General features: G+C 45.9%; 1 protein-coding gene across 2 annotated transcripts in view; it reads left to right on the top strand.

The window, feature by feature from the left end:
* kmt2bb (lysine (K)-specific methyltransferase 2Bb) overlaps positions 1-13,954 on the top strand; it is a 56,093-nt gene that overhangs the window by 25,852 nt on the left and 16,287 nt on the right. For both annotated transcript variants that reach the window (XM_035390622.1, XM_035390631.1), the window contains 7 exons: positions 4,763-4,873; positions 5,384-5,460; positions 5,739-5,968; positions 6,224-6,327; positions 7,893-8,030; positions 12,511-12,669; positions 13,802-13,919. In XM_035390622.1, coding sequence (XP_035246513.1) covers positions 4,763-4,873; positions 5,384-5,460; positions 5,739-5,968; positions 6,224-6,327; positions 7,893-8,030; positions 12,511-12,669; positions 13,802-13,919 — 937 coding nt within the window. The remainder of the gene's footprint in view (positions 1-4,762; positions 4,874-5,383; positions 5,461-5,738; positions 5,969-6,223; positions 6,328-7,892; positions 8,031-12,510; positions 12,670-13,801; positions 13,920-13,954) is intronic.

Here is a 13,954-nt window from a genome sequence, read left to right as displayed (position 1 = left end):
ACCACACCATAATAAAAAAAAAAAAATTCAAATAAAATAAAAAATTATAAAATAAAAAGTTATATATACTGTATATAGCCTATATGTTAAATTAAAAATGTGAAACTTTCTAAATATTTCTGCCTAAATGCACTTTCAAAACCAAACCGTCGCGTCCACATATTTATTTTCAAAAAGAGCCCAGGCGCTCCGTGCTTGCTCCTTTCTGCGGTCGGAAGACTTGCAGCGCGCGAAGGTCGCACTGTCTGTCAAAGCGTCACTTTTTTTTTCTTCAGCGACCGAAAGACAACGAAAATGTAGGTAGCGACGCTTCAAATATTACCAAAATACCATAGTGTTAACCTGTGTTTTAATTGGACTGAAATACGTGCTGGTACCTACTCCTCAAAATACATACTGTTTAAAATAAATTAATGTTGGTAATCAAAAGAAGAGTCGGTAGGCTACTCATATACAAGTCCCGACAGCTCCTTCCCATTTGGTGATGACAACTGGCGGATCCTAACTCTGTTTGGGCAAGTGGAATGCCTCATGCAGTTGTCTGATCGAACAAGTAAAAAATAAATGTGATAAATATGTAACACTATCTGAACAATTATGGTACAATACATCTGATTAAAATGGTGACCTGGAGATATCGCGGCTGCAAATTGTTGTCAAATCGCCAAAAGTACATTTAAAATGTTTGAGTGATTCAGCTACTTCCATTTCCATACTACAACATGGTGATTTTTTCCCATGAAAACGAAAGGGAAAGTGTTTATTTTTAAGGTTTTGTGAATGTAGTGCGCTAGCAAAACTGGGCTACAGCTGACAAAGAGGGCTGCATTCTAATGACGATTATGATTAAAGCGAGAGGAGCAGTCTCACAAGCTGCTGCGGTGTCCAGAAATGAATACAGATAAAACTAGCTAATAAGAAATACATTAATCTAGCATCTAAGTTAGTTAGGAAATTTTTGTATCATGCTTCTCAGTAGAATTAGAATGTAACAGGACAGAATCTTCAAAGCCATTTTTCTCACTTTTTCCTTTTTTTTTTGCATGGACAATGTATGTAAACTCTGTCATTGAGTGTGAGAGAGACAGAGAGAGAGGGCTTTGAATGTGGACCCAGCTCAAATTATACTGTTAAATAAAAGGATAAAACATTCTAACTAAGTACTGTTTTGTCATGGTAATTGAGGTAATTTAGCAGAATAATGTCCCTTTTAAAGTGGAATATGTAACTTTTCTTGAGTATCAATTTTGGTTATATAGTCCTCTATTCTTGAAGATAGAACTTCTAGATGGACAATGTGCTCTTTTAATTGTTCTTAACCCACCATAACTCAAAATACAGGCCTATTTTCTTCAATATTTACAAACAATACAAGGGTTAACAAACCTTTTATGGTTTTAAAGTACATCTAAAACTACCTTTTAGCTCTCGCAAACTGCTATTCCTTGTATCAAGAGCTCATCAGAGCTAAAAGATAGATTTAGATATTTTTAAAAAACTTTTAAGAAGTCCCAAGAGGTTATGTTTTCATAGTCGTAAACTTTTTTGCCTTTGCTACACCTCCCCCTCCCCCCCCCCCCCCCCCCCACCTTCGGACACCAACCACCACACCTAGAGATCAATATCACAGGAAACACTGGTGTGAACACGTTGCTTCTTTTTGAAACCGTTCTGTAGTTTGTACTTTCCCTTTGAACGCCGTCTTATGCAGCTAGCGGGAAAGCTAAGGCTTCAGATTTGCTGGCGCAGAAGCCGCCGGACGGGTTCCGGGCTTTTCCGTCACCTACCTTGGTGCAGTGGGAAACCAGAGGTCTCTTGGGTAGTGTGAGGAGCCTGAGAGAGCAGCCAGGCCAGCTGCTGGAACAGCTGGCCTGCTGGTGAGACCTAGCGCTGACACAATGGACTCCAGTATCTGAGGCTTTTTAACAGAGCCTAGCGCGGCACGGTCCTCCCAGACGTGGCACTTCACCTGTGGAGCTGAGGATGCCTTTAGCAGCTTTTTGCCATTATAAACAACACCAGTTCACACAGTTCGCTTCCTGTGGGAGACGTGATGAAACTCAGGGTTCTGGTTTATTTCCTGTTGAGTCTTTTCCAATGGCCGCCATGTGGCGACCAGAGGTGCACGATCGAAATTTGTTTACTTCACATCTCAAACGGCCCGACCCGTTTCTGACCCGTTTCTGAACGCTTCCAGATGTTCGGTGGCGCCAGCGTCTCGGATTCACCCCGGCTCTGCGCGGAAGCGCCAGCCTTTTATTACAAGGAGTTTAACACCAGACCAGCCGAGATTCCATACTACCTTAAATAGCCAGGAACGGCCGAGATTCGACACTACCTTAAATAGCCAGGAACGGCCGAGATTCCACACTACCTTAAATAGCCAGGAACGGCCGAGATTCCATACTACCTTAAATAGCCAGGAACGGCCGAGATTCCATACTACCTTAAATAGCCAGAAACGGCCGAGATTCCATACTATCTTAAATAGCCAGGAACGGCCGAGATTCCATACTACCTTAAATAGCCAGGAACGGTCGGTATGACCATGACATGTAAATAGTGTAAAACATTGCAAATAGTGTCAACAGTTGTGAAAATAATACTTTAGTTGTGTTGGCGCAGGTCATAAGAAACGTGAACACACCATGTTTGTATGTCAACTAACGTAATAATGTATTTATTTGTTTAATCTTAGCAATAGGCTACATGCTATAAAAACATTCAATGTGTGTGTGTGTTTTTTTTTTTTTTTTTTTTTTTAACGAACGCCACATCAAAATAGGCTATATATTCTCAGTTGTGGCCAAAAATACACAGAATGGTAAGACAGAAAACAGGAGTATTTAAACACTGTATAATCCTTGTTTTTTTGATACAATGAAAGAAAAAATACCTAAAATGGCCAGAAACGGAAACAGAAACAATGCCCGAAACCTCCAACAACTTTCAAATGTCCACTGAAAAACGAACGTTCAGATACAAAGTAATAGCGTAGAACGGAAAGAAAAATAGCCTACAGAATAGATATGAACTATTTCAGTGTGATAGACCAGTGCGGCTCACTGTGCACATCAGTGGTGTCGCTAGTCGTCGCTATATGCAAGTAGGCTATACGCCTTGCCGTGTCTTTTCACAATAACATATTACACGCAGCGTTCAAAATGATCAAGCATACAGGCAAGATAAACGACAGTAAATTTGACCGTTCGTGGCTTTTTAAGGGGTAAGTATTTATACTTTTTTTTTTCTTTCTGCAATATTGATATATAGTCAAATGATATCAGAATGTTCAGTGCATGTGTTTAGGAAGAGTTACGAAGGGGGAGCCGTATGGCTTTCATGATGGCGGAGTTATCAAAATATTTAAAGTGAAAACGGTCAGATTTACCCCTGCGGAGGTTCTGGTGTTAACCGAGTACGGGACTCACCCTGGCGATCAGCTCGCCCCCACAACGCCCTGTGAGGTCTGGAGGTTCAAGGCGCTGCAGGAACACAGTCCATCCGCATCTGGGAAGACACCTTCCGCTGGGCCCGACCACCCCAGAAGCTCTACAAAGAACAAGCGCGATGGCTGCGACCGCACACGCGCACGCATCCATGTGTGCATGCATCCACGCACACACCCTCACACAAACACGTGACCTCATCTTTGGCTCATCATGACTAACCTTTCCACAAAATCCTGTGCAAATCTGTGAATCCATTCGGGAGTTATGCGCCTTTTTGTGATAGGCCACGACCATCGCCGCGCCCCCTCTTGGTCCATCGGCCTTGAAAGTTTCTCAGCTCTGCCTTCGGTCATGACCAACCTCCATGCCAAATTTCAGCCTCCTGGGGTGAAAACTGTGGCCGCTACGAGGTGGGACACTTTTGTGGACCGACCGACCGACTGACAGACAGAGCTATAGAGCTGCAGTCGCAGCTAAAAACCTACGTTCTAATATGTCCGATTTTTTTTGTTTTTCCACGTTTGGTGGACTAGAGCATCTTTCCGTGTTTGGTGGACTAGAGCATCTTTCCGTGTTTGGTGGACTAGAGCATCTTTCCGTGTTTGGTGGAGTAGAGCATCTTTCCGTGTTTGGTGGAGTAGAGCATCTTTCCACGTTTGGTGGAGTAGAGCATCTTTCCACGTTTGGTGGAGTAGAGCATCTTTCCACATTTGGTGGACTGGAGCGCTTCGAAGAGATTGCTCAAAATGGGCCCTCTTACTGCATTTTATAACACACCTCCCACTCCAGTCCGCCCAACGTGGAAAGGCCTTCTAGCCCACCAGATCTTTCTTCCTTGCATTTTTTTTTCTGCTTTCCATTGACAAGTCGAGTGGAAAAAGCAGCTTTTTAAAAATGGTGAACGAGGGGAACGTCCCCGCTTTCACCACCAAGATGGACACTGTTGATGTATTCCTATCTGTAGGCAGTTGAAATGGCTGCTGATTTCCATGTTTATGAGTGATTGACGCAAGCTTGGCTTGGGCGTTCTGTTCCAGCTCGACCTCTCTTTGTGCCTGGTAGTATTAGCTCTGTTTCTGTACTCCGGTAAGTGTCCTCCAGCTCAAGGACTTCTTCTTTGAAACAGTGTACTTGACCGTTAAAAGCAGGTTGGTTTTTTGTATTCATACATAACCCATGTGGGCAGAACTGCATGGACTGCAGTTGGCCTTCTTTGATGGTCATTCGCTCCAGCTGAAGGGGTGCATTTACGAGGCACAGCTCTGAGAACCAGGCCGGATCGTTTTTTAACGCGCCGTTCCGTTCATCAGAAATCATTCCACGAGGACGTGGTCCAGGTTGTGCGGAAACAGCTGGAGGAGGAGGAGTCTCTCCCCGAAGACCAGAGGCCCACTGCATTGGCCAGATCCTACTACTTAAAGGTATCGCGCTCGCGCGCACACACACACACACACACTCGCACACATGCAGATCCTACTACTTAAAGGTCTCGCATACACACGCGCAGATCCTACTACTTAAAGGTATTGCACACACGTGCACGCACACACACACACATGCACACACATACACACGTGCAGATCCTAATACCTAAAGGTATCGTACATACACACACACACACACACACACACACACACACGTACACGCTTTCATATACAGGGTGGCTCAGAGAAGGACAAAGACACCCAGGACACACACACACAGGCGTTCATACCCATGGTGATACACAAGACACAAGTGAAAGATGCACACACACACACACACACACACTCTGAGTAAATTTCTCAGTATATTTTTTTACGCGTAACTCTATTTCATGTCCCTGTTGTTCAGCATTGATTTTTAATTTCCTGAAAGGAAATTAAATGACTAGCTTTTTTGCTTTTGGTTTATTTGATCATGTTCTACCCCGCAAACCTTTTTCTCTGCAGTTGCTGGAGGAGGTTTTCTGCTGGTTTAATAGCCAAGACCCCAAGGTGTGGGATCCGCGGTCCAAGGAACTGCCAGTGTAAGAAACCCAGCTGTCCGAATCGACCGCAAAAACTGGAAACTGTCCAGAAACAACCTTCCTTTGGACCTTCGAAAACCTAACTGACCTTAAAAACACTTAAATGTCATGTATTATTTGTCCGTTTTGTTTTTAAAGCTAAATGAGGTCAAACTGAAACGTAGTTAAATGCTCTCTTTCTTAGTTTTCTCTCTTTGTGTGTGCGTAGTTAAATGCTCACAGATGCCTGATTGTATCCTGTGTGTAATCTGTCCGCCTCCTTCCCCTCCTTCCACTAGCGGGATGCTTCCCAACGCCGTCCTGCCCCCCTCCTCCGAGCATCTGTACGCCCAGTTTCGGGAGCGGGAGGGGCAGGGCGCCGAGGCTCCGGCTGGACCCCACCGGGGGGACGACGACGACGGGGTCCCCGAGTTCAAGACGGAAGAGGGGCCTCACGTGGCCACCCCCGTGTCCCGAAAACCGGCCGTCGGCTACCCCAAGAACAAGAGCTTTCGGCTAAAAATGAAAGGTAACCGCGAGCCCGAGGCCTCCCCTCGGCGGCCTCCCCCTGAGGCCCTGAGTGGCGACTTGTGGTTCAGTCTGGGATTCCTTAAAACCAGACTGACTTGGAAGCAGGCCGATAACGTGACTGCGCACCCTGGCCTAGCTTCCAAAGCTCTGGGAAGGCTCAGCTGAAGCTGGCTCGCGAGCCGCGTTCTCACGGCTCCGTGCTGCAGACTGACCGGTGAGACGCTCACGCATGGTGTTGTTCGTCGTCCTCTAGGAAAGAAGGGGCGACCTTCAAAAGCTGATCTGGACACCGGCTGGTCCAAGGAAGACGAGAGGCAGTGCGCCTTGTGTCAGAAGTACGGGGATGCCAAAGCCAATGTGAGTGCCGCCCTCGCTCGGGCCTGAGAAAGCGCTGGCAGCTTTAGGTTCGCTCTTAAGTCAGTTTTGCTGCAACTGACTTGGCCCTCTTGGTTTACTTGTTGGGGGTAGCTACCCACGTAAGATTTTACATTTACACTGAACTGAATTTCATGAACATTACAGTATTGGGGGTAAAGTAAAGTAGAAGACAAAAAAAAAAAAAAAAACATCTGCGATCAACATGCCGCGGCAACGGTTATCTGAGGTGGCCTAGAGTGAGGATGCATGGAGTAAGGCTCTGGCTTCCTATAACCTCGTCATAACCTCTTACTACACCACTTTCCTACATAATTGGTTATCAGCCTCGGTCCTGTTGGGGGTGGGGGGGGGGGCTGAGTGTGTTTGTTCCTGTCACTGCCAACCTCTTGATCATTCCACTTCTTTCATGGATGTTTTTCCTCTCAAACTTCCTGGAACATCCAGGTGTGGATCATTGCCGTTTAGTCCTTCGTGCACTTTTATTTAATCCACGAGGACTCGCAGTGTAGGGAGAAGCTCCAGTGCGTCCTCCTGATGACTATGGGCCATGGATCGGACCTGGCTAACAGCATGGATGCATCATCACTAGAGCAATAGTGCACGTTAACAGTGCTAACCCCAACATCAGAGTACACTTATGAGTAATTATGAGTAAATTAAGCCCAAATAAACATTAGTTTTAGTTATGGGGTGGGGGCGAGGGTGGGAAAGGAGCCAAGATGCGGTCTGAGGAGTTTAGCCCGCGTGAACCTTTGAAGACAGCTAATGGCCCATTGATGACATTTTTTCATTATGAAGTAGGCGTATACACATGTCTACAGATTTATAAATAAAAAAAGTGATGTAGAGTTACTTCCTCTTAGCCTGAAATGAACTGTGGCAGGAGGCCTGTGGTGTCAGACGAGGACAGCTTCAGCATCGTGGGAAGGTTCTCTGAGTAAAGTGTGTGTAATCCCTGTGGGCAGCCGTCTGTAATTGGCCGGCATACTTTGATTGCGCGGTTTAGTTGGGCTTGTAGGATATTTCTTTTGTTGCTGGAACACTTTCTTCTGCGTATTCTCACAGGAAAAGATTTTGGGATGTAATTGTATGACTGAAACGAATCCACAATTCGACGATTGAGCGGCTGTTAGTTTGCACATTAGCAGGGTTGGCACTGGGTTGGAACATTTTGTTTTGTCTGATTTCATGGGAACCAACAATCAAAATACGGAGAATTATGAATTACTCTCACTGGGGTCACATTTCAGGATTGCTTAATTTTTCTGTTATTTGCTTTGCCAAAGCCTGTGGCCTTTGTTTCTGAACACAACTTTTTTAGAAAATTTTTAGAAGGAAGGTTGGCGGTTGGCAGTTGACCGTTTCGTTGTCGTCCGGGGAGGTTTGATGGTTTCCCTCAGTGAAAGGTCCTTTCAGTTTCTTCCTGTTGTTCAGCACAGAGCCAAAAGTTTTTATTCGAACCTTGTGTGTCTGAAATCGTCACAGGTGTAATGGGTGCGTAACATACACTCTCTTTCTCTCCCTCCCTCCCCCCTTCCTTGCAGGATGCGGGCAGGTTGCTGTACTTGGGACAGAACGAGTGGGCCCACGTCAACTGCTCCATGTGGTCCGCGGAGGTGTTCGAGGAAGAGAACGGCTCCCTCATGCACGTGCACAGCGCTGTCACCAGGGGGCGCCTCATGGTCAGTCAGTCAGTCATCCCAGCACCGGGCCTGCAGCCGCCCAGCTATCGTAAAGGGGGAATACGATTGGGGCTCAGCAGCCAGGGCAGACGTACGCAAATAGACTCCCGCGCAACTTCAAATAACTAAACGGAAGAATCCTATGTTAGCTGGCAAGCAAATGGCAAGAAATCAAGCTTGTTCAAATGAAAAACGTTTCAGCTAAAATTTATAATACATTCATTACTTTCTAGCCAGCTTGCCAGGTTAAAATTATTGTGGTTGTGTTCAGTTTAATTCGTTCAAAATCAAAACACGACTTGCAAGAAAACATTGGTAGGTAGCTAACAAGCAAAGCTAGCCTTACAATCAAGGATATTTGATGCTTACAATCCTACTCAAGTTAGCTAGCAATGCGTTTATTACTTTCTCGCCAGCTTGCCAGGTTAAATTAACTGTAGCAATTCCTTATGACAATGAATTGTTTTCCACCACGTAAGTAATTCAGTTCATGTAAACCAAACGTTGATACACACTCCTCTCTTGAGCGTCTAGCAGCGATTATAGCCTAACTATCGAGATTCTAAGTAACTGGAGATATGTACTCCACGTAGATCATAAACGCTTGAATATAAAAACGACTCATTGAAATCGGTTGAGAAATGTAAACTTTATAGTGCCTTTTTATCCAGAAAAACCGCAGCTCCCCCGTTTACTTCTATTTGTTTACAGGCCAGTTTTGCCTGGACCAATATGGCGGCGACGTTGACGTACGATCCAAAGGCCAATGCGGCGTCTATGTATATATGTCTATGCATGCAGCCACCCAGCTATCGTAAAGGGGAATACGATTGGTGCTTAGCAGCCAGGGCAGACGTACGCAAATAGACTCCCGCGCAACTTTAACCTTCAGTAATCTCGGCCGGCGTGCAACAATGAAAATTGTTTTCATGTCGTCCCATCCTCATACAAGAAAACATACCAGAGTACAGAGTATAGAAATACATACAAGAGTTAATTATTACACATTTAGGTACTGTACTGCATTGTGTGACAATTTTTTTTGCAGTATTTCTTTTTATCTGATAGCAATGTTTCATCTTAAACCTTCATAAGGGGCTCATTTATATGCTTTATAATGGACAAAAAGCATTTTATTCAATTTTGGAGAGATTTTGGATATGTTTCTGGACCCCTAGATATTTTAGACCACTGTACTGACTGAAAGCTTGTAATTCCCACTTGAAAATGATGCAACAGTGAGTTTCTTGAGACAAAACAGTTGATTTGCAGTGAAATATGTGAATATGTTGTGATTTACAACAATGCATAATTTAGACATTTTGGATAGATTTGGAGACGCTGGGTACACTGCTTAGTTTTTGCTTCATAAATCTATAGTAGTTCTACATATCCACCCTTAGATTTTATGAACTTGTGGTCAAGACGTTTTTGATCGAGCACATGTATAGTTTAACCTGCTGTATATATGCAATCTCTCAGTATTTCATTGCAAACTTAAAAAGTGCAAATGTTTGATTTTTTGTCTAGACAATTGCATTTGTGGCACTTTATTTCTTCCGAAATGATGAATATAAACTAATCTGCATTAATATTGTAAATTGTACAAATGTCTTGCTTCATTTAAGCCATTTTTCAAGTCTCTGTGATGTTCACATCTGGAGTTATAAAGCTTTAAATAGGGTACCCCCTGAATGGGGAAGGATTGGAAAGATTTGGCTTGTGCGCTAAGGGGTTAAATAAATAACTGAACGGAAGAAGTCTAGACTGATGCTTCAAGGTCTACGTCCTCTTCTGCAGAGCCAAGAATCCAGTCTTCGCTCCTCAAGCTGTTGCACGGGAGGGTCTGGCACAGGTCCCGGGGACTGCAGGGCTTGCTGGGGAATTCTGTCCCCATCCTCTTAAGAGTTGGTGTGACTAATGTAATAGGCTGCATTACTATGTCAGTTAATTTTTTTTAACGTTATTTATTTAATATTGGTGCCCAATGGGGGGCTGAACTCCCATTTTTTTTGTCCAATTCCCATTGTAGTGCCGATTTAATTTAACTATTTGCGGCTTCGTTCAAACGCCATCCCCGCTTGGTGTCGATTCAGGAGAGCGTAGACATCTGCGGTTCTCTTCCTGAAATATGTGGTGTCCCAGCCAGTTTCTTTTCACACCACACACCCCTCGGCCAAGTTCACGTGTTTTCGGACAGAGACGTCTCGTGAGTGGTTAGGCATGCGGGCCCGGGTTGCCTGGCCAACCGGAGGGAGGGAGGGAGCGATAAAACGCGGACAGCTGATCGACCACTTCCCTCCTGGACCGTGCGTTTGCCAAGTGCACGTCACCCTATAAGGCTGCCGCCCGCTGTCGACACTGACATGGGGGCGACATAGCTCAGGAGGTAAGACCGATTGTCTGGCAGTCGGAGGGTTGCCGGTTCAAACCCCGCCCTGGGCATGTCGAAGTGTCCTTGAGCAAGACACCTAACCCCTAACCCCTAACTGCTCTGGCGAATGAGAGGCATCAATTGTAAAGCGCTTTGGATAAAAGCGCTATATAAATGCAGTCCATTTACCATTTACCATTTGACCAGGCCTGGGTTAGAAACGAAGCCCGCAGAGCTCACCCACAGCACGCCGCCTTACCCGGCTGAGCCACCCAGCCACCCAGCTGCCTCTAATTGGCCACTTAAATGCAGAGCAATGGCAAGCAGCCGGTTTGTGTCTGGTCAGTGCATACCAGGCCAAATAGGCCATTCAGCCAAACCACGCACGCCATTATCCTGACTAAGGCCCTGTCCGCACGTATGCGGATTTTTTGGAAAACGTAGTTTTTTCCCTCTCCGTTAAAAAAATAAAATAAATAAATAAATAATCCTATCCACACGACCGGCGTTTAAAAAAAAATTTGCGTCCACAGGAGAGCGCTAAAACGATTGCCTCATGCGCAATACACCAATTGCCATGGTAACAGATGCGCGAGTTGACGTCATGACGTCAGCGTTTTAATAAAGCTCCGTTTTTCTTGTCCACGCGAAGACAGAGAAACCGGAGTTTTGAAAAATCTCCACCTTGGAAGGCGTTTTCGGTGACCTAAAACACCGTTTTCGTGTGGACGGGAGGCCAAAACGGAGGGAAAAAAACTACGTTTTCGGAAAAATCCGTGTACGTGTGGACAGGACCTAAATTAGTGCTCTGATTACATGCAGACTCGATAGTATCTAACACTGTATCAAGCCTGGTCTGGAAAATCCCCAGAGTTTCTGCCTATACTACGTGAGCCAGCAGGCTGTTCCACACATGGGCTGCTCTCTTGTGTGGAAAAAATGCTTCCTAATGTCTCTACGGAATTTACCTCGTTTTGCTAATTTCCCCGTTGTACTAGCAGAACTCTAAAGAATCTCTTGTAGTTCACTTTGTTGATCACCTTTATGAATTTAGAAGTCTCAATCAAATCACCCCTGAGTCTCCTTTGACTATCTTTCATACCAGGAATCATTTTGGTTACATTACATTACATTTATTTGGCAGACACTTTTATCCAAAGCGACGTACAAAAAGTGCATTTCATGGTCATAGACAACTACTAAACACAGGTTCAGTAAGATACAATACTTATTTTGTACAGCTATTTCTAGCCAAGAACACAGTTTAGTTCACACAGTGAACACTAATCAGACCTAACCTCTGCAAAGCCAACTAGGCAGAAGAATAAGCAACAGTATTAGGACAAATACAAATTACCAAAAAGTGCTGGGATTGGGAAACATGTAACAAGTGTCATGAAAAAAAAAAAAAAAGTTTTAGAGTGAAATATACAGCGTGGTAGTGGTTAGTCTAGGTATAGTCTGAAGAGATGAGTCTTCAGGCCATGACGGAAGATGGATAGTGAGGGGGAGATTCGGAGAGGGACGGGGAGTTCGTTCCACCACTGGGGAGCTAGGGTGGAGAAGCTCTGTGATCCCTTTGGGCGGGTGGGAGGGGTTACAAGGCGCCCTGCTGCCGCAGAGCGGAGTGGTCGAGCAGGCACATAGAATTGAGTCATGTCCTGCAAGTAGATGGGGGCTGTCCTGTTGGCAGCAGTGTAGGCAAGGGTCAGGGCTTTGAACCGGATCCTGGCAGCGACCGGTAGCCAGTGGAGTGATCGCAGCAGAGGAGTGACGTGGGAGAATTTGGGGAGGTTGTCGATGAGTCGGGCAGCGGCATTCTGAGTCATCTGTAGTGGCTGTATGGCACAAGCTGGCAGGCTTGCAAGGAGAGAGTTGCAGTAATCAAGGCGAGAGGTCACTGTAGCCTGGACGAGCAGCTGGTTGCTCTTCTCTGATCATTTTCCAGTATCTTTCTTGTAGTACGGGTGAACCCTGCGCCAGGGTATCGCAGTGTGTTTGCACTTTCATCCCCCCCTTCTGCGTTCGCCCACCGTCCTCTCCGTCTGCCCTTCCGCCCCCCTGTCTGCGTGCCCTTCCTCTGACCCGTCTCCTCCTCTCCCTCAGCGCTGCGAGCGGTGTAACCAGACCGGCGCCACGGTGGGCTGCTGCCTGACCTCCTGCCAGAGCAACTACCACTTCATGTGCGCCCGCACCCGCAGCTGCGTCTTCCAGGACGACAAGAAGGTCTTCTGCCACAAGCACAGGGACCTCATCAGCGGAAAGGTGAGGGGCGGGAAAAAGGAGAGGCAGCTCTGCTCTGGAATGGCTGTTCGCGGCGGGGGCACCATGCGGTGGTGGGGCGGTGGGGGGTGGGGAGGTAGGACGGTTGCAACCCCACGTGGCAAGCGACTCCGGGCTGGGTCTGCACCGATTCTCTCCTGAAGTTGCACACAGATCTGGCCCGGAGTCACTTGCTGTCTGGGAAGGGCCCTGACTGACCAAAAAAATATTAGAACATAGGATTGTCTGTGTCTGGGGTGTTGGGGCCCAAGGTGAGAACGTTTCATGGCGCCCCCTGCGAAGTGGCTGAGTTATAGTCACCAAGAGCACAGCGACACCGTGACTCAGCGAATTTGAACCTGCAATCTCTTGGTTACAAGGCGAGCTACTTAACCCCAATACTACAGCGCCTTGCAGAGTAATTACTGAGTACTCAGAAACAGACATCAGACAGTGATGCAGCCAAGGGACCGAAATAAACCAGGGCTACTGTTCTGGATTACTACTTATGGGGAGCTGGTCAAAAGCCGGTTCTTTCTGAAGAACTCAACACTAGACACATGACAGCATCGTTTTTAGCCCTGCATTGGCATGCAACAACCGAACACTGAAAACAAATATAGAATGCATTTTAAAAAAATGAAAGTGTAGGTATGTCACCTTTAACGCGTGTATAGAGTGTGTTTAGTCATATTTATTGACATGGCACCTGAGGGGCTTCAGGCAGAATGGGGTAAGAGTTTATTTTGCTGAATGGAGGTGAAAGCAGGAAGGTGCTGTGGATAGTGTCGGTCTTTCAGAAAACAAAAACATCGGAGGAAGTCTGTTGTGTGTCCGATTGTTAAACGCCCTAAATGAAGAGTGAAAATGAAATCATCTCCGAATAACTTGCTGTCTTGTTGTTTGTGCCTATCAGGTTAAATAGGAAATGACTACAACTTATTTACTCGTGTCCTGCTCTTCATGTTACTAACTACACGTATTTGGCTAAATTCATGGACAAGCTGATTTGTGTCTTTGATGACGGCATTTTTGAATGTTGTGTAATACGCAGTATCGCCCTTGGGTGACTGCCTTGGGTGTTCTAGTGTGCTCTGGAATGCGTTTCTGATGTGATCTCCCCCCTCCTTTACAGATGGTCACTGGGCAAGGGTTTGAAGTCCTGCGGAGGGTGTATGTGGATTTTGAAGGGATCAGTCTCCGCAGGAAGTTCTTGACCGGTCTGGAGCCGGAGTCCATTCACATGATGATAGGTGAGCGGCCGCTGGTTTCCATCCTCACTGGGCCG

This window comes from Anguilla anguilla, chromosome 1 (assembly GCF_013347855.1).
Source record: "Anguilla anguilla isolate fAngAng1 chromosome 1, fAngAng1.pri, whole genome shotgun sequence".
Classification (NCBI taxonomy): Eukaryota; Metazoa; Chordata; class Actinopteri; order Anguilliformes; family Anguillidae; genus Anguilla; species Anguilla anguilla.
This window is presented reverse-complemented; position numbering and strand designations above follow the sequence as displayed.